The sequence below is a fragment of the Apis florea genome, unplaced genomic scaffold (genome assembly GCF_048593485.1).
Source record: "Apis florea isolate Af1SG1 unplaced genomic scaffold, ASM4859348v1 contig_2495_pilon, whole genome shotgun sequence".
Lineage (NCBI taxonomy): Eukaryota > Metazoa > Arthropoda > Insecta > Hymenoptera > Apidae > Apis > Apis florea.
The window spans coordinates 3,479,224-3,502,381 of NW_028256595.1; the positions used below are offsets into that span (position 1 = coordinate 3,479,224).

A 23,158-nucleotide genomic window follows, 5' to 3' on the forward strand; every position below is an offset into this window, starting at 1 on the left:
GTTTTCGTTCCGAAAAGGGGGAGTCCTCCTCCTCGTTCCAACTGTTTCATTTCTTCAAATTAGTATATAGAGCTATAGAATACGTTTCGAATGGAAAGTACGTTGGAAAATTGTCAATAGGAGGAAGCATCAGCTAGTTCTCGAATCGTTTGTTTCGATCTCTTTAACGGCTACGCGGATCTTTCGGTCGTGATGCAACTCTGTAACTCTGGACGTTCTCGACGAAAAAGTTACGGGGGCAGGTCGGTTTTATCGAAACGATCACGATGTTCCCTTTTTCGAACACTGTAAGCACGCGCGTTGAACTTTAATAACTTTCTTGTGGGCGCCTTGGACGGTTGCGGCATCGGGATAGCGAAACCACGCAAATACATTTTCCTCCGCCCGTCCTTCCTATCTATCGCCGATCTTGTAATCACTTACAAAACGATCCGCCCTTTTCCTTTTTTATCCTGAGAACCGAGTTTACCCTCGTGCATCAGCCAACCCGACTCCGCGGACCGTGAACGCGCGGTCGTCGAATCGATAAATGGATCTCGCGAGGCCTGCGTCTACGCGAATCTCTATTCGCCGTATTCATCCAAGATCGAATCAGGTGGTAGTAGTATAAGATGTTGAGTTAAAAAAAAAAAAAAAAGAAAAGAAGAATAGTATTTTTCCCTTCGAAACAATGTGAATTCTTCGTGGAAGTAGAATATAGCTACGGTTTTGAATAGAGCGTAAAAATCTTGCTGGAATCGGAATAACAATAACAAGAAAGTTTTATGAAAACTCGAACGTTTCTTGCTTCAACGGCATCGGCTCGTCTACAACGAGGAAGAAGCAGAAAGCTTAAAATGCAGCTTCTTAATGCACCCAGCCTCCTTTCTACGCCACGGCTTTTTTCCTCCCCTTCTTCCATTATCTTCTATCTCCCAAACCGACCGACCCTTCGTTCAACCGATCATTACACGAAAAATACTCGCTAAAAAACCTCACCTCTTATTCTTACTACTCCAAAACACTCGCCTAATCTCGACGAAATTAAAACACATCTTATTCTCCTTCCGTCCGACCATTTATTCTTCACTCGTCGTTCGTGTAATCCTTCTAGATCTACCGTGCACGACGCGTGTGTTTCTAGCTCCATTCATCGGCCGACCCTTTTTCAACGGCCCTTTTCATCATCATCATCTCGCACAGGGAAAAGAAGTCGAAGCGAGCACACGAACCAACTTCTCCGGATTCTTTTCGTCATTGCCTTTCCCTCCCTATTTAATTCCATCTTCTCTCCCCCCGTCTTCGTTCCTCCAGCTATACTCCCTTGCGCGACAGAAGGAGGAGGAGGTGTTCAGGACTCCCGCCTCGTCCCGCTGCTCCACTTTCCAGTCCACGAGATTTCCAGCTTCGGAACGAAGAATGCTATTGGATCGCCGCGGATCCACCGAGTCGCGCGCGCGGTTCCGACCGAGTAAATTAACGCCGCTTGTATTTTTTTGCGACGGGTAACGGTGAAACGCAAATATTTGCCAAGAGTATATACGCGGCAAAAACGCCCCTCGTGGGGCCCGGTTGATTAATTGGCATCCCAAATAAAGCGTGTCCGTTTCGCGCTCACCGATGAATCAAATACGAACGCGAGTCAAGTTTAATTCTCTTTTTTACAATCTTTCGAGAGTAATATCGATCGTATTTGCGTAAAAACTCATAAACACGACGAACGATCGTCGAACACGAGCGTGGTTGTCGATCGTTTCCAATGGAAAGAGGCGCCGCAAACTTCTAACTCTCGAGTCGAGTTGTAACTTTGGAAGCCCATATATAAGCTCTAATTAAAGTGTTAAAGTTTACTTTAGTAGAGCGACGATTTTATTTGTGACGCGTTGCAACAAGTTCGAGGAGATGGCTCGACTCGGTGTTTATTGGTAGGTTGAACAAGCAAAATGTCTGGTCGAGTACAATGGTTGCGCGTTATCTTGCATAATAGTTCGGTCGGGCCAATTGCATTGGCCTACTCACAGCTCCTCTTTTCCCGAGTTCGAGTACAATTTAATTTGCAAGCGAAGAGCGACGAGTTCGAGTGGCACCGCGGAGTTCTCTCGGTTTCACCTGGACGAATCCCCCGGTTCCGCTCTATTCCGGATTTAATGCTCGAGACGAAATCAATACGTGGAGATATCTCTCGTCTACCGTGAGTGTCCCTGCTCGCATCCACACCCGATGCTCCTCCTCCTCCTCTTCCTCTTTTCCTTTCATTTCTTTTTTCTTTCTTTCGTTCTTTCTTTCTTTCTTTATTTTCCCTCGTCTCGTCTCCCGATGAGGGACCACCGAGTCAGCAAGCCGGAAAGTATGTCAATAAAGAGAAAAAGAAGGAACGAAAAGAACGACGAAACACGCTGTGCAGGAAATCCAATTTTTAAGCCACTCAGACATGCAAAGATAGCTGCGTCCAATCGATCAAATCGTTCCTCCATTTCGCAATCTAAAATCAAGTTTCGTAATTTTCTACGATTCGGTTATTTATCGCTGAAAATCTTTCGAATCGTTTCCATTAAAAAAAAAAGAAAAAAGAACTAATAATCATGGCGTCGAGCGAGCAACTACGCTCGAATCTTTGGAGATTCAACCAACCGAGAACTTGGCAAACTTTGCCACGTTGAAAAGGGACGAATACGATTGGGAGTGAATTTCCTCCGCAACGAAACGCCGAACACGCAACGAGCACAGTTGGCACAGATCGGGAGGCGCAGACGCATTAGTTTCCCGATTCCAATCGTTTTCCTCGACTCGTGCACGATTTTCAATTGTCCCGACGTGGGACAAGAAACGCGCGAGAAAAGAATGGAGGGAAGTGTGTGCGCGCAGCACACACACGCGGTTACTGGGATTGGAGCACGAGTACGAGTGAGTATTATAGCTCCGGTAGTGCGTTGCCTTTCATTCGTCATTGTCCGAGGACCCTTTGTGGTAACGCGCGAGAATGACTCGTACACATGGGTTATTCGCCGCGGAGGACGGGTTACGAACGTGCACGCACGCGTGCGTGGGATTACGTGGGACACGGTTACAGCGTTTCCAGAATGGGGAAACGGCGCGTGAAAACTTATCGCGCGTGTGTGGCCCTCGAGGGCCGATGGAATAACGCGAGGATGGAGGAGAATCGCGCGAATCGTGAAAGTCGAGTTTGAATTAGGGATAGAAAAGAAGAAACGAACCGAGAAACTGACGGGGCCATACGTACTTTTTTCCTTTTTCGGATTTTCGTGGCGCGGTTAAGCGGGCGATTCTGCAGATTGCACGCGAATTGTTCGCGCCAGTAATCGCGCGGAAGAAGTTTCAATCTACGGTTGAATATACGGTGGGTGGAATGTATGAATCTGGATAGCTCCGGGTTCTTTCGTTTGTTCGATTTTGGCCGATGAGTCATTAGCCACCAGGGCTTTATCCAGTCGGAGGGTAACGAAAAGGGGGGAAGGAAAAGGATATTCCTTTTTCTTCCTCGTAAAAAAAAAGAAAATAATAATAATAATAATCTGTTGATTAATCGACGCAACAGATTGGAAAGATGGATATGTAGGAAGTAAGAGGAGGATAAAGTAAGGAGGATGGAAAAGTATACGGGTGGTTGGAACGCCTTCGGAATGGCAGCCAGTCACGCCTTGGCGCAAAGACTACTCGGCGTAGGGTGACGCACACACTGGCCGGGGTGAATAAACGTGAAGGGAAGGAAGGACGTGACGATGATATACACGAGTGGAAAACACATTACGAATAATTAGAATCGCGAGAAAAACGACAAAATAGACAATGGAGTAATGGAAATTTGATGAAACGCGGATACGATGGATAATTCTTGACAGAGAACCCGAGTTGAAACCCGTAGAAGAAATTTTCGACAAGGATTGTACCTTGTCTCCGTATCCGTGAAAATTTTTCCCTCGTCTGTACGGTTTGCCCCGGGGCCATGGGAAATTTGGCAGAAACTATCCGCACACGTGCTCCATTGAATATTTTAAAACTCAACGGAAACGATATTTCCTCGCCGAGTGGAATTGGTTCGGTGATAAAATATGGAAACGTTGAAAAAAAAATGCTATGTATCTTTATAATATCGTGCGTATTTTCATCGCGGATACTCTTTTGTCGTAGACTGTACCGTCGTTCGATAATTAAACGGAAGATAAAAAGCAAGGCTGATAGAATGCGACGAAGGTTTATTTTGGCGAGACGCCTGGATTACGGGAACCCGTCGTGCTTTAATGCAAGGAGGCCTGCTGCAGCCTGACAATAAAGGGGTGAATAAGCTGTAGGCAAACATATAGCGGAAGGCGGCCGTTATTGAACACGCAGACTTTCAAACGCTAAACTTCGATTAGAGCGTCGAACAATCGTTCGACGAGCCGTTTGGTTTATCATTTTTTAATTCTATTTTGCAAGTTTGTGCGTATACTCGATTATATCTCCCTCGATTTGAACAAACTCATTGAAATATTTATTCCATTTCCTTGTATTCCAACTTGATTTAAATTATCGACGAAAAATCGTACGTTCTTCGAACGAAAGGGAAGAAACATCGAAACGTGTTGGACAAAAATTTCTTGCCTCCGCTGTACATCCGGATGACCGTGTGAAATATCGACGCGCAGCTTACATCGCTCTCCTACGGTTCCAATTGGCCCATCGTGTTTTTGTATCCGATAAAAAATTGCTTGTCGTTTCCAACAAACAATTTCTTACAAATAATCGATCCTGATAACAAAAGTTTTTTCCTTCAAATTATTTAAATTATTTAACTTGAATTGGCGAGGATGAAACGTTTGGGACGAAAATTGCTTTATTTTAAGAATATTTAAAAGTCATCATTTCGAGTGATTTATCTTCTTTTGACATTCGTTCGACCAGCCAGAAGTTGGTGACAAATCTTCTCCCTATAAACCATTTCGTGCGTGCTATTTCACTGTTGGATAGGCAGGATATGGGGAATGCGAAAGGGGACGTTTGAATAGGATTTCCAACGAGGAAACATTCGTGCACGTTCCTTTAATCGAATTAAAAAACACGATTGAAATGATGACGCGAAATTTTTCGTCGAATTTCTTGTTATTCCAATGAAAGTATCAATGTACTGCACGGTCATCGATCGATTTACGAACCAAGAAAATAATCTCCTTTAAAAAATAACAATGACATAATCGAAATATAAATTGATACGAAGATTTGTATATAGATTTTATATTTATTACGCGTACATAGGTACACAGTGTATTATCATATATATATATATATATATAATTTATATGATAAATACACCATACAATACGCTATGTATTAAACCCGAAATACTCAACTTATTATTCTTAGAAACTTACAAAACTGGAAATAAAGGTACATCGAGTATAATACTAAATGTAACGAAATAAAAAAAAAAAAAAAAAAAGAAGAAGAAGAAAAGAAGAAAAAATGGTGAGAACTGTACATTGGAAAGATGCGCGTGAAGATGCATTTTGATTCTCGTACTTCAGCTTAGGTGCACTCAATGACGATGACATTGATTATGAATTCATGAGTCGCTCGAGGACGGCTGACATCCACTTCTTCCTCTTCGTTAGTTTAGACGCGAAGAATGAAGTTGTCTTTTTAAAGCACGCTATTCTCTTGTCATTCTATCAATTTGAAGAGAATGCACGAGAAAATCATGCCGAAAAACTGTGAAGAAACATAAATAATAATAATAAGATTAGAAAATTATAAAAAGAAAAATAATCATATATCTAATTTTCACCAAGAAAAATTGTAAAATAGAAAAAGCACAATGTAATTAGATCGATGTTACGTTAACATCATAATTATCGCAATATTCGAAAGTAAGAAGAAAGGAAAAGCGTTTCTCTTGGCGAATTGGCAGAGCTCAATGGAAACGCATTTGTTAATGGATTTTCACTAGCGTCAAAATTGCATTAAAATGCAAATGAAAACGGCGAAACTCTTACCATCAAGCACGCGACTGCAATACCAGCGCCACCCATGATTGTCGCATGCTTCTGCATGTAAATCTTCGTTCCATTGATGCAACCGACGAGATAGGCATTCGAGGGGTTCACCGTGTCTGGTCCAGCGTTGCAGTTGAATCGCTGCAACATAAGATCGATCGGGTCGCCATGAGAAACAATTCGATTCGAGAAAGTCGATCGAAATCGATGTGAAAGCGTGAGAGGCAAAGCTGCAGACTCGAGGTCCGATTAACAGATTACCACGGAATGGTTGTTGCATTTCTGAACGTAATCGATAGGTCGTGGCCGATGTTTCGAAATTCCGTGCAGAATCGTTTGAATCGGGCTTTCCTAACGATCCACGATTTCGAATTGCAAATATAAGAGATTGAGATTCGTAGTCGAGACGAGTTTTTATCATTGGTCGATACAATGGTAGATATCTACCGAATCGACTGTTGGTATTCTCCATTGTTTTTCGATTTAAATAAAAATGAATGTAAAAAATTGTTTTTCTCTGATTTTTTCTCTCTCTATTTTTTTTTTAGCGAAAAATACATGATTGACGCGACAAAGGGCGTGAACACCCTTGTTGTTTGTAAACCATTCGCTCATGAATTATGCAAATAGACGCAAATTGAAAGCAATTACATTCGAGCGCCAGACAGATTCATTTTTTTTTTTCTTTCTCGGTTGTTGAAATATCATTGAATCTCATCGAGGTAATAACGCTAGACTCGTATAACGATGGCTCGTGCGCGATGAGTATCCCACGTAAATCACTAATTACTGCAATTACATATGCACGGATTCGCCGACGACTCCGAGAACGAGCTCGTTAAGAAAATTAATCTTTACCTGTCCAGGTTGAATCTCGCGACAGCAACTCTGCGGTACACTGAGTCCCCAATCTCTCCAACCATTTACGCCACAGCAATGGAGCTAAAAAATTATGAGAGTAAAGGGAAAAAGGAAAAAAAGATATATTAGTCCAAAATCAGACGAATATCTTGTCTATGAATACTCAAAATAAATTATCCGCGAAAAATTTGTCGCGAGAATTATTTCTTATCTCGCGCTTACCTTCGATTGTGTCATATCCCATGCCTCTCTAACTGCTTTACGACTATCGTAAACTCTCATCGAACTCGTCATTTCCCTTTCAAGCGTGTTCACTAGTTTTTCACGGAACACGTACGCGAGCACTCCGCCAATTAACATGGTTACGAACAGAAGGAACACGATGATGAAGTACTGAAATTAATTTTTTTTTTTTGGTTAAGCGTTACATAATTTAATCAATAAAGTTTTGTTTGTTAAAAACACAGGAGCATGGGATAATCAAATTTACCGTGAGAAGCATGCATTTAACTTCTCGAGATGCACCTAAGCAACCGAAGAACGACGTTAGAGCAACGATGATCCCAGCGACCAATAGAACGTAAATAGCACCTGTTAGCAAATCGTTCCCTACTAGTTCGCCTATCCATGGTACTTTGTCCAACAGAGCCCACGTTGCTAATCCAATTATCGCCACTCCACCGATCTAAAAAGTTATTTGCATATTAATATCATTACTAATTAGAAAGATCTTTTAACGATAATTTAATTATTTCAAATACTTACGAAAATTACTAAGTTCACAAAGAACAAGGAATATTTCATACAACGACCGCAGCCATCCATTTCTGTGCCGTATCCCATTTTTCCTTATTCTTCGATCTGCGATCAACCAAAAAAGAAAAATAAATAAATCAATTTAAAAATTCAGAAAACTGTGAAGTTTTAAAATAAACACGAAGAGACGGAGAAATCGTAAATTATCGACGTGTAAATTATTTTTATCGACAAATTTACATGTAATTTCGAATGCAGTCAGTTTGAGATGCAATTGCAAAACTATACATTTGACACTGTGAATTAGATAAAAACATGCAAGGCCTTCATCAAGGTGGTGATACTTGGAAAGCATCGGAATGTTATTTTGCAAGTGCAACAGTGCAGATTCTATATCCGTACAGGGAACGATCGCGTAATCTTAGTCATTATAATTCTCGAAGACGTCTAATCAGACGTTGCCTAGTTGATTTATTTCCGCACTGATGTCACGACAGTACCTTAGGTATATTTTTCGTAATTTCATAAAACTCGTCCTCAATTTTTCCCTTCCGTCGACCCACATTTTTGTTATTGGCCGTAATTATGTCGCTATGCATACTTGAAAAGTATGCGTAAAGATAAAATTGTGTCCCAAATCGATATAATCTAACATTTCGAAGATATATTTGCTACATTCGTCATTAATTTTCCACCGAATCTGAATCTAACTGATACCTAAATATTTTTGTTTCAACACGAAACTTTGTGTCGTATGCGATTTCAAATTCCAAAACGAAAGAAAAAAAACTTTACTCCATCGTATTCCTATTCATCTATATAAAATCATCGAATGAATCATTGAGGAAAAATAACCCAGATACAGCTAAATAAATCGCGCGAATTCCTCCCCCGTAGTTAAATGCGTCATGTTTTCAAGATTTCATACGCTGATACGATGACTAATATTCCTTTCTATTGTTAAGAAAAACACATGATAGTACGATCACGCATTATTTTCGTAACTAACTCATGGATTTATTTTACGTGACGTAAGGGATCGCACGATTTTGATATGTACGCGAGTATCGAGCTCTCCTCAATGTTCCTCAAACCTTTCAGAAAAGCCTCGGTGATAGGATATCGGTCGGGTTCTCTTCGCACCTGTTAACCACCATGAATGATGACCTTCGTTCAGATGAGGGCGTGAGTAATTCCTCTTGAGGCCAAGAGAAGTAGGTCATTTCAAATCGGTGATTAATATTATATTATACCTTATCGATATCGGAAATTATACGAAGCTAATTTAGGTTCCGCTTTATGCATAGTACTCGAAAAATTGCATTAAAGAAAAGAAAGATAAAAAGAGAAGGGAGGAATTTAATATACTCGTGATAAGCACTTAAGAGAAGATAGAATCGTTAAGATAGGATTAATCTTTCAAATTCTCATTACATCGACCTGTGATATTTTTTTTTTTTTTTTGTTTATGATTTTTATCGTGGCATTTCAAAGCACGCAATCTTGAATCTTGAGGAAGCGAATTCTTAGCTGATCACGAGAATTATTCAATTATCACACGTAATCTCGCGCAATTTCCTTCAACGGATTTGACCTAGATGAGGAAAACTCGAAAAATTTCAAAGCCGGTGTAACAGGAAAAAGAGGAACATTATTTCATACATCTTCCTGGACACGTGCGTGCGCGTGAATATTTAGATTTTTCACTAATTACATATATTCGTTATAACGATTCTTATCGTGTTTCAAGGAAATAATGACGTTGGGTGTTTTTAAAGTATTTTATCCATTTTATCCATGAAATTACATTATTTTTCTTTTTTTTTTTTTTTTTTTTTAATTTGTTATTTCCATCAACTATTACAGTCAAATATCGCGCATTTTATAAGGATGATGTAATAGCTAATGCTGGTTGAGAATGCTGGTACCTATATCATTCATCATAGAAGCTATTCATTCCGATATTATACAAAAGAAGATTATTCGGAGGATCAACAAATAATATTCTCTTCAAGAGATTATCCTGATAGAATCGCACACAAATCCTTGACAATCGTCAATGCCACTTCGATCATTGTTCATTGAAGATAATAAAAGTGAATCTTGGAACACAGAAATTACGTTATATTACATATTCGTGCTATTAACTGGTAACTAGGTAAACACACGCTTGTTTACTTACTCTTGCATTAAACTTACATCATAATTAATAAAATGTTCATCACGAAAAAAATCACGTGATATCGCGTGTATAGTATACATACATAATTAGGCTCGCATTTATCGATATTTTTATCATGGGCGAGCCTGCTTTGTTTTACCTCGTAATGTGTCATGTAACTTGATCAATAACTTAAAATTTTAATTCCGTTATTTCTTTTATCTTTTATTAGCTTAGATCCGATAATCCACAATCAATCACGACAATAATTTACTTGAACTTGTCGCAACAGGACGTAATTCGATGAACGACAATTAAGAATCACCTTAAACGCGTAAGTGTTATGTAACAACACCATGTAGTGCCACGATATCGTGAGCTGGAAGGACAACACCGGTTTTGCAACAAGCTATAGAGCTACTACTCCTCGAGAAGAGTAGGCTCGGTCACGCATCGACATACTGCCTCAAAGACACGTTATCCGAGAGAGAAAGTGCCGTCTCCCTTCGCATTAAGTAATCCACGAGCAATATAAAACATAAAAATAATATCTAAAGCAACTAAAGAGTATATGACGTCATCGAAATGCTTCCTTCCTCATCCTGGACGATGGAGTAACCGACCATCGGGGTGGTACTAACTTAATTAGGGCGACGTGTAGTTTCCTTTCCGCCTCGTAATTGCGACCGTTTGAACGACTTCAATGCGTATTGATCACATTTCGTCCGAGTCTCGTCGCCCTCGTCATCAAAAAATAAAATTTTTTTTTTTTTTTTTACGATACAACGATTTATAAATCGATGCTAATTATTTAAATATTAATAATAAAAGAAATAAAGAATTTTTTTTACTAATAATTGATGTAGAATAATAGTAATAGTTAAATCATCCTCTTCGCATTGTAATTAATTTTTTTTTTTTTTTTTTTTTTACGTTTTAATCGTGCGAAATTTTAATCTATTATGTTAAAATTATTATGTTAAACGATCAGCAATGCGTTTCACTGAGAAGTCGTTATTTATTATGAATTCTTCGAAAACAGTGACGAGACACGTTTGTTGATTTATGTGAAAAATATGAAGCGACGGTGAAAAATCTTAAGAATGTAGAGTGTTGGTAAAACGTTTTTAGGATATTTTAGCGAATAAAATCGAAGATTAAGTCAACGATTAAAAACACGTTTCTTACACTGAATTCATGTCATCACAATATCACAGACTAATTTGTAGCTTTCGGTTAATTATTTACTAAGAAATGAGTCAGCGTTCAAAGATTTGGCACATTGCCAATAAAGATTAAATCAGACATTTGTACACATATTATATATACAGAATTGAATAGTTACACGCGATATCGAAATACATCACAATACGTCACACACACGCACACTATCTAACCTGAAAAGAAAAAAAAGGTTGATAGGATCGAAAAAAAGTTAAAGGAAGGGTTCCTTTCGATCAGTTGGTCGAAAGTTATGTTGTAACCGAGGTCAACGGGTTTCACACAGTCTGCAGAGTATTTCTACGATAACCAGAACTCGCATTCACGATGCTCTCGCGTCTACAATTACGCGCTCTTTCCTTGGCTTACCTTGCAACGACGCATAAAGCAAACGATCGCAACAATGCCATGCTTCGTAACAACATGGACACCGGGAAATTCCTGACTGTAATAATTGATGATTTTTGATGATTTATTTAATATATGATATTAATGTATTTTACTACGATTATTCTCGTATAAATTTGTAAATGTACATAATACGCATGCGCCATTGCGAGAAAACATCGTTCATTACGATCGATCATTCGAAATCGAAATTGCTCGCGCGATATGGCGAAACGCAATCGCAATCGTAACACAAACTATCACTACTTGCAACATCACCGTAATTTTTTGGGATTCATGTTTGTGAATAATAAATGAATTAATCCGAATATTACCATCGACTGGCTAGATAAGATGAAATTGAATTTTCTGACAGATTCGCATTTATAATTTGTATGAAATGAATTGCTTTATTTTTCACCGTAAAATAAAAGCTTCGTGAAATAAATTTATGGCGAACAATTAGATGAATATTGTGATTGAAATTAAGAAAAATATCACAAACAACAATTGATCGTTCACAATTAAAAATAAAATTGATAATCAAGTACAATTTTATCTCGGTAGAACTTAAAATCACATATAATTGATCATAATTGACAATTAACATTGGAAAAGATAATCAAAGAACGTTACTCACTTGATTTTGTATGTCAGTCTTTTTCGTCTTCGTCGTCACCGATATTTGCAGCAAACGAAAGATAAACAATTTCTTTCACCGATGAAACGTGACACCGTTTCACGTAGCACGATCAGATATTATTTTGACAACAGTGAAATGCAAAAATCATTGGTTTCACAATTTTCTTAAATAATATAAATAACAATAAAGCACGATAACTTGGATAATTATCGCTTTTATTTCAGGCACAAAGTTAGGGCTCGAGTATCGGCGTAGACACGCGCGATTTCAGGCCGGGTCTGAGTGAAACTGAAATGGTAAAACCGACACGACTTCTCTCTTGCTCCCTTCTGTTTCTCCCTCTCTTTCTCTCTCCTTCACCGTGTTGCTCAGCTCCCTGATTATTTCCCTCTCTCTTTCATATTATTTCTTTCTTCGTTTCTCTCTTCTTCTTGCTCTCTTTCTCTCTCTTTTTATTCCATTCCTCTTCTGTGTTACTTAAATCTCTCTTTTCCACCACGAGCCATCGTTTATAGTGTCCTTGTTGTCATACCTGTACATATTCAACGCAAATTCTCGTCTCTACATATGCTGCGTATATCGTGCGATTCGATGCTCGGAGAATCCATGCTTCAAAGAGAGGGGCAGAGCTACCGAAAGTAGGGTACGACTGCGTCTTTGACCGTTGCGTGTCAGATATATGTATATGCAATGAGATAGATCTTATATTCTTATATCACATTGTATACCAGATGGAGTATGTATGTTGGAATGTTGTATATATATTTACAGAAACCTGTATTAATCACAAGAAACAAGTCCTTTGTGTCACCAGTTATTGATATGTATGATTATTACCATATATATCAATGTAATCTAGGTCCAATTTATTTGAACTTATTCGATAGTTGTGTATCATTCCTAAGTTGGTATAACAAATAAACAAATGAATGCACGCCACACGATTGAATAACACAATATTCGATTGAATTCTTAGAATTACTAGATTTAATTAATGAATTTTCTCCTTTAATAAAAGAAAGGTCATTATGAAATTTATATGAAATTTGTGAATAATATTGATATATGAATCATCTATTATAATCTATTAAAATTCTGAATGAATATTTGTATCTCTTTTCGTGAAAATGAAATATATATACATATATATATATATATATGTATACATAATTTTTTTTCTTCTTAGAAATTTCATGAAATATACTAATTTATATAGAATGTGATATAACAGATAATGATCTATATTTGGAATTTTGGAAGTAATACGAATAATTAATTTGATACATTATAAAGATTATTAATAGTAAATTCGTTTCGTAGGAAATTATATTTATATAATTAATGCATTTCAATATTCTAATTATTTTTTACTTGATAAACATGATTTAATAATAAAATATTAAAATAATTAAAATAATATTTTTCATGTTTGTACGATATAATTAAAATATAAAATATTTTTAAAAGAACATTTTTATATATAATCGTTACATTTTTAATGGATTTAAAAATCTAAAAAAATGGAATGATTTAGAATGATTTAATTTTAAATAAATCTATAATAATTTAAAAAGAATAATTTATTTTTAGTTGATATTTTTTATAAAAAAATTGAATGAATAATTTATGACAATTATAATATTGTATAGATTCTATTCTTGCAAAATTATTGGTACATTGGCAATATGGGTGGGACATATTCTTCATCTATAACGTTTTGTCATTTCCAAAGTTAGTTCTTGCCTGATCTAATTTCATCGTTTGTTCAAACGATGGCTCCACCCGAGTAATAATCATCAACTCAAATTGATCAGCAGTTGAGATATTTCTTATTTTTTGCTACCATAAAGTTTGTAAGTGATAATAAATTTAAGTAATAAAATTCACTAGTCATAATTTCAAATAAATCATATAATATATTTTATAAAATCATATAAAATAAAATAAAATTTTGAATAAATATTTATATTTTTTCTATTAATTATTATTTAATATATATTAATAGCAAACAAATCACAATCTAATATGTTAAATTATTTATTAGATTATTTAAAGTTCATATCGCTGAATCTGTTTTCTTTTATGTTTATATTATATTCTACTATAATGTTCATATGTAATTTTTAAATAACGATACATTAACCATATAATATATTTATCTTAATATTTATAATATTTGACTTCTTTTAATAAATTTCTTTTAAGTTATATTTTCATTCTATTTTATTTAAATATAATTATTTTATGATATAAAAATTAATTATTTTATCCCATAATGTGCTATTACATTGCGATTTAAAACTTATATACTACTTTAGTATTTGATATTTTTTATAGATAAATAAATAAAATTAATGTGTTATTCTCATTTATCAATCTATAAATAAAATATAAATAAACGAATATTCACAATCTTTTAATACATATTAAAAAAATTTAAGAATTTAATAAAATATTGTATCTAATAAAATAAAATATTACAAAATAATTTATTTTTTTAAAATATAATAGTTGTAATATTATTGTATTCAAATAATGAACGATATATCGATAGCTAGCTATTACTACACAGTAGCGATATATCGATCTTAAAATCACAGTGCACCAAATCGTCAAGATGGTGGCAAAGAATTCAAGGTTTAATAGGCGCGGTTCCTTTTGTTCGTTATTTGGACAAGCAAAGTGACATTGTAGCGCATAATAAACGATTTTAAATATCTATAAAAACAGCTAATTTCGATTTTGAAATTGTTGATACTTTTATGATCTGTTTTCTATTGGTTTATACGTCAGCTGACACATGTTTATGTACAACTTGAATGTACGCATGTAACGTGTATAAAATTTTACCTAAAAACGTTGCCAAATCAAAACGGTCATTCTGAAAAATCTCGTTCGAGAACGAAATGACGTTGCATATTATGGAAAAATTGAAAGATAAGGGGTGGTGCGTATACAAACCAATATATTTCGTCACATTTATAAATGTCTTTTAAAAACAAATATTATTTTAAACTTGAACATATAAACATTTATAAATGTTTGAATTAGGTATATTACAGATCATGGTTACAATACTGCAAGTGATTCTGGAAGTGTTATTGATATACAAAAAATTATTAAACGATTATTGGATGTAAGATTAGCATTTTATAATTTTTTCTTTAAAAAAAAAAATACTTATATATATTTTAATTTTTTTTTTATTTATATAGCTTGATTTAAGAGAGATTGGTAGTGGTCAAGGAGATATAATTCAGGGTAATATTGTATTACAAATACAAAAAATACGTAATGTAGCTGCTCCTAAAAATAATGAAGAGTCTCGTGCAGCTCCACGTTTATTAAAATTCTTTTTAACAGATGGTAAAAATAATTTTCAAGCTATAGAAATTGAACATATTTCATTTTTAAGGTATACCTCAAAATTTGATTAATTACATTAAAACAATAATTAATCTTCATATTTCAGTTTTTACAAGGAATTTATATTATGAATTTATATGTTTATAGTTTAAATACACCTCCTGGTACAAAAATATTAATTGGTTGCGGAAACCTACCAATTTCTCATGGAATCATTTTATTAAAACCTTCAAATATAACACAAATACTTGGAGGAAAAGTAACAAATCTTGTAGAAAAATGGGAATTGAACAAAGTATGTATATTATTTCATTCTAGTATATATAGAACTAAGAAACCTATTCTTTGTAATAGAAATTAGCATTACATATAAGAATGAGATCTGCAGAAGAAGGTGGTCCACCACCATGGATACCATTTGGGAAAAAAATTATAAAAGTCTCTGAACAGGACAAAAATTTTAAAGCTTTAGCAGAAAAAGAAAAATCTAGTAAAGAAAATGCTGAATTTGAAGCTCAACGTAAAGATGCTATAGCAGAAGCTTCTAAACAAGGCAGTAAAAAAGTTTTTGGAGGAGGAAATAAACAAGTATATTCTATTAATTATCTATTATATTATTTAAATTTAAAAGAATTTTATTTTAATATAATTATTTTACAGCTCTTAGATCATAGTGTACAAAAAATTGTAGATCAAGGCTTTTCTATAGATCAAGCAGAATATGCCTTAAAAGTTAATCGAAATAATGTTGATAAAGCTTTAAAAAGTTTACAGAAAGCAGATAATAAGCATAAGTATATCTATTTTTTTTCAATATATTAAATTAATATAACTTTTTGATTATTGATTTTATTTATATTATTTCAGTACATTTAAAGAATCACGAGAATCGCGTGAACCTCGAAATAAACGATTCGATAAAAAAACCGAAGAAGGTAAACCAAGTAGCGGAAAAATTTCTCTTTTTGATTTTCTTGAAGATAAATTACCTTTACAATCTGAATCTACGGAATCAAGCAATCTATCTCAAAATAATTATACTCAAAATACAGAAAATAATTATGAAAAAATTGAGCTTAAGAATAACGAATCACAAAGTGGAAAAAGTGGAAGGTAAATTTTATTCTTATTAAAATTTTCTACAATTATAATTATAATTACAATATGTAGTGAAATAAAAGTTTTTTTTGTAGATCTCAAAAAGGAAATCGTGGATATCAAATTCCTCCAAGACTAGAAGAAAATAAGAATAGTAAAAAGTCAAATTTTAATAATCCTACGACTCAATATTCACAATATAATGGAGGAAATCATTCTCAGCAAAATAGACCACCGAGATTTCAAAGAAATCAAGATAATCATAATTACACACAACAAGATTCTTTACATAAAACTTATCAAAAATCTCAATTAAATGATTCTCGAAATTCTAATGTACAAATACGTACAGAAGGAGCGAACATTATGAATAATAGTAATTATTATAAAGCTCCACAAGATCAACAAGGAAAACATTTCAGTGGCAGGAATTATAATCACTATGAGACTGATGTCAGGAATAGACAAATTTATGATGCTTCTTACGGTAGGCATAATCGAGCACAAGAAGATGGAACACATAAAACTTATCCTGCAAACACAACTGATAAAAATTACAAAAACCAACTGAACAGATTTCAACCAAATGAGAATTCTAGCAAAGGAACTTTAGGATCTAACAGTCAAAGGAGTCAGTATAATAGTAATCAAAATACACATGTTTCTCTTACTGGCACTTGGGTTTGGCGCGTAGGTGACAAATGTTTGGCTAAATATTGGGAAGATAATAGAGTAAGATAATATAATTGTTTATAATAACTTTGTACTATAATATTTACATTTAATCTTGATTAATATTTCTAAAATATAGTATTATAATGCGAAAGTAACTGGAGTATCAGACAGAACATGTGTTGTTCAATTTAAAGGATTTGAAAATTATGAAGAAGTGCTTCAAGTAGATTGCTTACCTATAACAGATGATGTATGTAAAATATATATATGCTCTTAGTATTTTAAAAATGGTATTTAAAAATTGTATTTTATTGTAGAATCAAGTTGTTCAAGATTATGTTATGGATCAAAAACAAACAGATCAACGATTCAATAATAGACAAATGCGATATGACCAAACTCAAAATCATATAAGTGGTAAATTTATAATCTTTTTGTAATGATTATTTATATAAAATATATAAAAATGCAAGTTATTTATAATACTTTCCATAGTAGGTATGGAATTTCGAAGAGGCGGAAGTGGTGTTGTTCCTGGAAATAAAGCTGTTTATAATAAAAAACGTAATCAACAAAGAAGCACTCAACCTATTTATCAACCTCCGGCTCAACGATCTCAGAATTCTATGCCTATGAATACTCAAAATAATTCCATACTTTAATGTATTGTCAGTCATTTTTTTTTAGTAAAAGTACTGAATGATGCTGAACTTAATAACTGTAGTTGTGTTGTTTTTAAAGACTGACCTTATGAGAAAAAAATACTCCATACTTTTCATGTATGGTAATTTATATCATAGGTCAATCAATTAAAACGTGATGTAAACGAATTTTGTGCCACAAATAATTCATAAATGAAAGATGTAATAAATGTACAATTATAGTATGAATTATTTCCTTATACAGTGAAAGTGAAGTTAATAATAAAAAATATAAAAGTAAGATATTTATTATAAGAAACATCAAAGTATTTATATTGTAGAGAATAATCATGTGCTCTAATGTCAAAAGATTGTGCAGCATTTCAATATTTCGTCCAATTTCGCTAAAATATTAATACAATCTAAATGCATAATGTAAAAATTGTGCTGTATATTATTTGTAATTAATTTGTAATTACAGTTATTTAGAATGAATTACAGTTGTGAAAAACGAAAAGACGTTTAAATTCACAAAAAAATGTGAGTGCTTATTATTTATCTATAATTAAATTATATAACAAGCATACGTAATTAGCATAGAATAGAATAAATATGATGTATGTATATTTTTTTATATTTAAGTAATTTTAAAAGAAAATGTTAAAAGAAAAAAAATATATTCAATTAATTTTTCTCGGTTTATGATCACAAAGCAAAGAGAATTTATTGAAAAGAATAGATATAGAGTAAAATTATGGAATTATGGAATTATCTATAGAGTACTGTAAATGAAACAAACATAAACATAAGAGAGCAAAATTGAAGAAAAATAGAGATAAAATAAAAATTAATTATTACTATCTCTTGAATGTCTAAGATATTTCTTCAAAGATAAAATAAAATAGAGTAAGAATTGAAAATTGAATTATCTTTTGAGATGATTTTGATATTCAGAAGATGGTGTTGGTAGTCTATTCTTATTTTTTTTATCGTTATTTTTCTTCTATTATTTTCTATTTTTATATATATTTCATTTGTGGCATTCTGAAAATAATAATGTTTAATATTAGCTTTTTTTGTTTTTAACATATAATAGATGAAATACAGAAAATAGAAAATAGATGAATAACATATAGATGATAATAGATGAATGGATAATCAATTTTTATCATTTCTCTTTCAAACTATCTTAATTTTTAATATAAAAATTTTACATATATATCATATTCTCGGTTTTAATGTATTTCTAATATATTATTACAAAATATATATGCGAGTTTTGATATGAAGTATTATTTAGTGAGTAGTGAAATTTAAACAAAATTTGAAATATGAATATAAAATTAAATTAGATAAAAATAGTAAAGATCGAATAAAGGATAATAGTTAAAATAAATGTTATAATGTAAGAAATTTAAATATTTATGATTTTTGATCCAAAAAATTTATGCTCTTTTTAATAAAAAAAATGTTTATTATATTTTTCTATACATATTATGATATCGCTAATAATTCAAAAAATATCACCAAATCTTTTATCTATTCTAATAGTAGTCTTACATATGTCGTTACAAATAAAATTGATCATCTTGGAAACATTTCAAATTGACAATTGAGATACGTTTTTAAGACGCCATCTATTGAATCTGAAAAAATATAATAAATTTATATGTGGCAAACACGCCATGTCATTTCTATTTACAAATTTTGTAAATATATTTAATGTCAAAAAGATTAAATGTATTAAAAAAGTGCAATTTACTAACCGTGGTGATTAAGACATCTATACGGTTTTATCACTCGGACACTGGTAATGCCACATCTATCGGGAGGTTTCGGTGAACAGATAGAGGTTAGCTTTTCAAATTTGTCATCCGAAATAACTTGTTATATAACATTTAATTAATAATTTTTAATTTTAGGATTACGAAGTATTAAACTTACTTGGAAAAGGAGGTTTTGCAAGTGTATATCGAGCAAAATGTCTTCGCAATGGTATAGAAGTTGCAATAAAAATGGTAATTTAGATGACTTTTTAGGTTAAATGTACATATATGAATGTATATTTATTCTATAAATGATTATAAATAATTTTAGATCGACAAAAAATTAATGCAAGCTGCTGGGATGGTGGATAGAGTACATCAAGAAGTAGCAATTCATTCAAAATTGAAAAATCCAGCTGTACTTGAATTGTATACTTTTTTTGAAGATGCTAACTATGTTTATTTGGTATTAGAATTATGTCACAATGGAGAACTTCAACGTTTTCTTAAGCTACAAGGATCTCGTGCATTGCCTGAAGAACAAGGTATTAACAAATAAATTTTTTGTTTTTATTATTATTCAATACTTTTTATTTTTAGCTGGTCATATAATTAGACAAGTAGTGCAAGGATTATTATATTTACATTCACATCGCATACTTCATAGAGATATGTCTCTATCTAATTTGCTTTTAACCAGAGATATGCAAGTAGTAAGTAAAATTGTAAGAAATTCTTAATTTTATAATTGAATTAAATATATTAAAAGTAATTTTTTTATTGATAGAAAATAGCAGATTTTGGATTAGCTACTCAATTAACAAGGCCTGATGAAAAACATTTAACTATGTGTGGTACTCCTAATTATATATCACCTGAGGTTTGTTAAATGATTTGAAAATATATAAACATTTAGAAAAATATATTTATATTATTTTATTGAATTTATTTTTTATGTCATTATAGATAGCAACAAGATCATCTCATGGTTTGGAAGCAGATGTATGGAGTTTAGGATGCATGCTATATACTCTATTAGTTGGCAAACCTCCTTTTGATACAGATGCTGTTAAAAGTACTTTAACACGTGTAGTTATGGCTGATTATGTTATGCCAGCTCACTTATCAGATAATGCTAAAGATCTAATAGATAAACTTTTAAAAAAAAATCCAAAAGATAGAATTCGTTTACGTGATATTTCGAAACACCCATTTATAGCTAATTTAAAAAAAAATAAATTACACAGTGTAAGTAATAATTAAAATGATTAAAAAAGCTATTTATTTGTTTATTGTAAATATATATATCTATAGGAAAAGAATATGAATAAAGGATTGCTAGGAGATGGTACTGTTGATTCAGGAGTTGGAAGAACATTATCTTCATATGAGAGACCAAGAATACGTTCTAGATCGGAAGAAAGAACATCAACGATACCTAATGGTCTTATGTCTAATGGTTTTGGACCTATGATGAGCACAAAAAGCGAACCTTTATCTGAACCTATTATAAGAATGTATTCACATAAAACAAATAGTATCGATTATCGCGTTAAACAAAATTCCGTATTAGCCGGAATACCATTACCGCCACAAAGCAAAATCTTTTCTCAATATGAACAATATAGCAATTATGATACAAATCAGGAGATTGATAAACATAAAAATGATAAGTATAGAAAAAAAGAAAAGACTGAAAATTGTTTTGAAAGTACCGAAAATGGAGGAAAATTACAAATTTCACCTTTGTCTACAGAAAGATTACAACCTACTAGACATAAGACGAAATATACAATTCTTACTATTTTAGATAATGGAGAAGTTTGCATTGAATTCATCAAACGTAGAAATGGCATAGTATGTATAAAAAAATTTTAATTTTAAATTTTAATTATTTTTTATATTTAATCGTCTTTTTTTTAGGAAAAAATAAGTGAAGTATGTCGAATATCTAGTGATGGTTTAAGAGTTATTCTCTATAAACCAATATCTTCAACAGATGTTGGTAATCAACCACTCCCATTACCAGCTCGTGGAGCAGACAGTATTTATTCATATGAAAATTTACCTTCCCGTCATCATAAAAAATACATATACGCTTCTCGTTTTATAAAACTTGTAAGAGCAAAAACTCCAAAAATAACACTATATACTCAACGATCAAAATGTTTATTTATGGAAAATGGACCACATCCAAATTGTGAAGTTCACTTTTATAATGGAGTGAAGGTATAATAAATAAAATGAATTATAAACATTAAAGAAATTAAAATTTGTATTATTACAGGTTGAACGTATTGATGGTATTGTAAAAATAACAGAAAGAAGTGATGGTCCGATTTATATCGAGGGTGAATTTCCACCGTATTTAGACGATTATTATGAACATTATTCAGAATGTTATAAACGTTGTTTGTTGATAGAATCTACTTTTACATCTTTGGAAGCAGCTACAGATCATTCGTGTTTTCCTATCATTATTGGACGCAGGCCTAGTTCGGCCTTAAGTGATTCTCCTTGTTTACAAGGGAAAGAAAATATTTCGCATGCAACAAATAATACACCCGTAGTAAATAATTAAATTAATATACAATTTTCATATAATATGTGTTATATGTATATTGATATTTTTCAAATTATTAATATTTCAGATGCCATCCTTTGACGCTAGTTCCGTTATTTCAACAGTAGCATCACGGTCACGAAAAATGAATTCTGTACGAAATACTAGCAATAATAGTATTTGTAAAATAGCCATTCCGGATATATGTACTGCAACACAATTATCTTCTGGAGATATCCATATTAATTACAAAGATGGTTCTTCTTTAATTGTAAATAAGAATGTTTTATATTACGTTATTAAAAATTAAAATATTATTAAGAATATGACTTAATAAAAATTATTATTCTTAGGTTAGCAATGGTGGTGATATAATTTATGAAAGTAGTAATGGTACTGCTAGAAGATATAATCTCCATTATCAGCAAAATGTGGAAGTACCACATATCATTAAAGAAAAATTACGTCATCTGCCAACAGTTATTGAATATCTTGTTCAACCGAAACATAAGAATATCCGGTAGTTTTAATTTTTTAACTATATATTTAGACATAAAATATTTTGTATAAAATATATAAGATGGTTCAAATGTATTCCAAACAGTTTTCTTTAAAATCGATGCAAATACCAATTTTAATTTTTTTTCTTTATTTTATTATTTTTTTTAAATATATATGAAAACTAAATTGATATCTACATTAGTTTTGAAGGAAATGAATTGAAATATTTTTTGGACCACTTAAAATAGTATAATTATAATAATAGTAAAATAATTTTTATACAACTATCTACTACATATTTTTTAATTATGAATTATATAAAGGATTTTTTGAATATAATAAAATAGATATATTTTATTTTTTTTTTTTTTTACATTTTTATATTTTAATTTTAATTTATAAAATTCTATAATATAAACAATTTAATATCTTTATACTATATGTGTGCGCGCGCGCGTGCGTGTATGAAATTTAAATTCAAATGTGATTTTCCATCAAATTTAAAATAAAACTATTTAACATAGTAATGCTAGTTATTTAATTTATTATA

At 32.4% G+C, this 23,158-nt stretch overlaps 3 protein-coding genes across 8 annotated transcripts; 2 read left to right on the forward strand and 1 right to left on the reverse strand.

Annotated features, from left to right (window-relative positions):
* Positions 1-5,195: 5,195 nt before the first annotated feature.
* Tsp74F (Tetraspanin 74F) lies at positions 5,196-12,807 on the reverse strand. The gene is made up of 7 exons (XM_031918674.2): positions 11,996-12,807; positions 7,596-7,691; positions 7,321-7,515; positions 7,053-7,223; positions 6,828-6,911; positions 5,970-6,110; positions 5,196-5,685 (listed from the first exon to the last, which is right to left on the reverse strand). The coding sequence occupies exons 2-7, from the start codon at positions 7,671-7,673 to the stop codon at positions 5,638-5,640; spliced, it is 717 nt and encodes a 238-aa protein (XP_031774534.1). The 5' UTR covers positions 7,674-7,691; positions 11,996-12,807; the 3' UTR covers positions 5,196-5,637.
* A 1,781-nt stretch (positions 12,808-14,588) lies between these two features.
* Positions 14,589-18,490, forward strand: Tdrd3 (Tudor domain containing 3). Of its 4 annotated transcripts, none has more exons than XM_012491150.3 (11): positions 14,589-14,945; positions 15,050-15,134; positions 15,214-15,413; positions 15,512-15,659; positions 15,719-15,952; positions 16,025-16,158; positions 16,232-16,477; positions 16,558-17,194; positions 17,274-17,387; positions 17,455-17,554; positions 17,633-18,490. In XM_012491150.3, the coding sequence occupies exons 1-11, from the start codon at positions 14,905-14,907 to the stop codon at positions 17,797-17,799; spliced, it is 2,106 nt and encodes a 701-aa protein (XP_012346604.1). In that variant the 5' UTR covers positions 14,589-14,904; the 3' UTR covers positions 17,800-18,490. The 4 variants fall into 4 exon arrangements, with proteins under 4 accessions (XP_012346604.1, XP_012346605.1, XP_086762602.1 ...); XM_012491151.3 differs by having other exon boundaries at positions 17,636-18,104; XM_086906476.1 differs by having other exon boundaries at positions 14,600-14,945; positions 16,546-17,194.
* A 458-nt stretch (positions 18,491-18,948) lies between these two features.
* On the forward strand, positions 18,949-23,135 carry SAK (polo like kinase SAK). Of its 3 annotated transcripts, XM_086906475.1 has the most exons (12): positions 18,949-19,630; positions 19,701-19,796; positions 19,876-20,089; positions 20,145-20,257; positions 20,332-20,424; positions 20,511-20,792; positions 20,859-21,401; positions 21,468-21,773; positions 21,832-21,895; positions 21,968-22,113; positions 22,196-22,378; positions 22,461-23,135. In XM_086906475.1, exons 1-12 carry the CDS (start codon positions 19,592-19,594, stop codon positions 22,629-22,631), a joined length of 2,250 nt encoding a protein of 749 aa, XP_086762601.1. In that variant the 5' UTR covers positions 18,949-19,591; the 3' UTR covers positions 22,632-23,135. The 3 variants fall into 3 exon arrangements, with proteins under 3 accessions (XP_086762601.1, XP_003697059.3, XP_086762600.1); XM_003697011.4 differs by having other exon boundaries at positions 21,832-22,113; XM_086906474.1 differs by having other exon boundaries at positions 21,832-22,110.
* Positions 23,136-23,158: the final 23 nt, after the last annotated feature.

What these genes read in the sequence shown, in the direction of transcription:
- Tsp74F (XM_031918674.2), bottom strand. Translation starts at nt 7,673, where the DNA reads ATGGGATACGGCACAGAAATGGATGGCTGCGGTCGTTGTATGAAATAT. An exon ending in TTAAATGCATGCTTCTCACG is followed by an intron (nt 7,224 to 7,320) that starts GTAAATTTGATT and finishes AATTAATTTCAG; the next exon opens with TACTTCATCATCGTGTTCCT. An exon ending in TTGCAGTCGCGTGCTTGATG is followed by an intron (nt 5,686 to 5,969) that starts GTAAGAGTTTCG and finishes GTTTCTTCACAG; the next exon opens with TTTTTCGGCATGATTTTCTC.
- SAK (XM_003697011.4), top strand. Translation starts at nt 19,592, where the DNA reads ATGCCACATCTATCGGGAGGTTTCGGTGAACAGATAGAG. An exon ending in CTAATTATATATCACCTGAG is followed by an intron (nt 20,425 to 20,510) that starts GTTTGTTAAATG and finishes ATGTCATTATAG; the next exon opens with ATAGCAACAAGATCATCTCA. An exon ending in ACTTTTATAATGGAGTGAAG is followed by an intron (nt 21,774 to 21,831) that starts GTATAATAAATA and finishes GTATTATTACAG; the next exon opens with GTTGAACGTATTGATGGTAT.
- Tdrd3 (XM_086906476.1), top strand. Translation starts at nt 14,905, where the DNA reads ATGACGTTGCATATTATGGAAAAATTGAAAGATAAGGGGTG. An exon ending in CAAAGTGGAAAAAGTGGAAG is followed by an intron (nt 16,478 to 16,545) that starts GTAAATTTTATT and finishes GTGAAATAAAAG; the next exon opens with TTTTTTTTGTAGATCTCAAA. An exon ending in AACTCAAAATCATATAAGTG is followed by an intron (nt 17,555 to 17,632) that starts GTAAATTTATAA and finishes TACTTTCCATAG; the next exon opens with TAGGTATGGAATTTCGAAGA.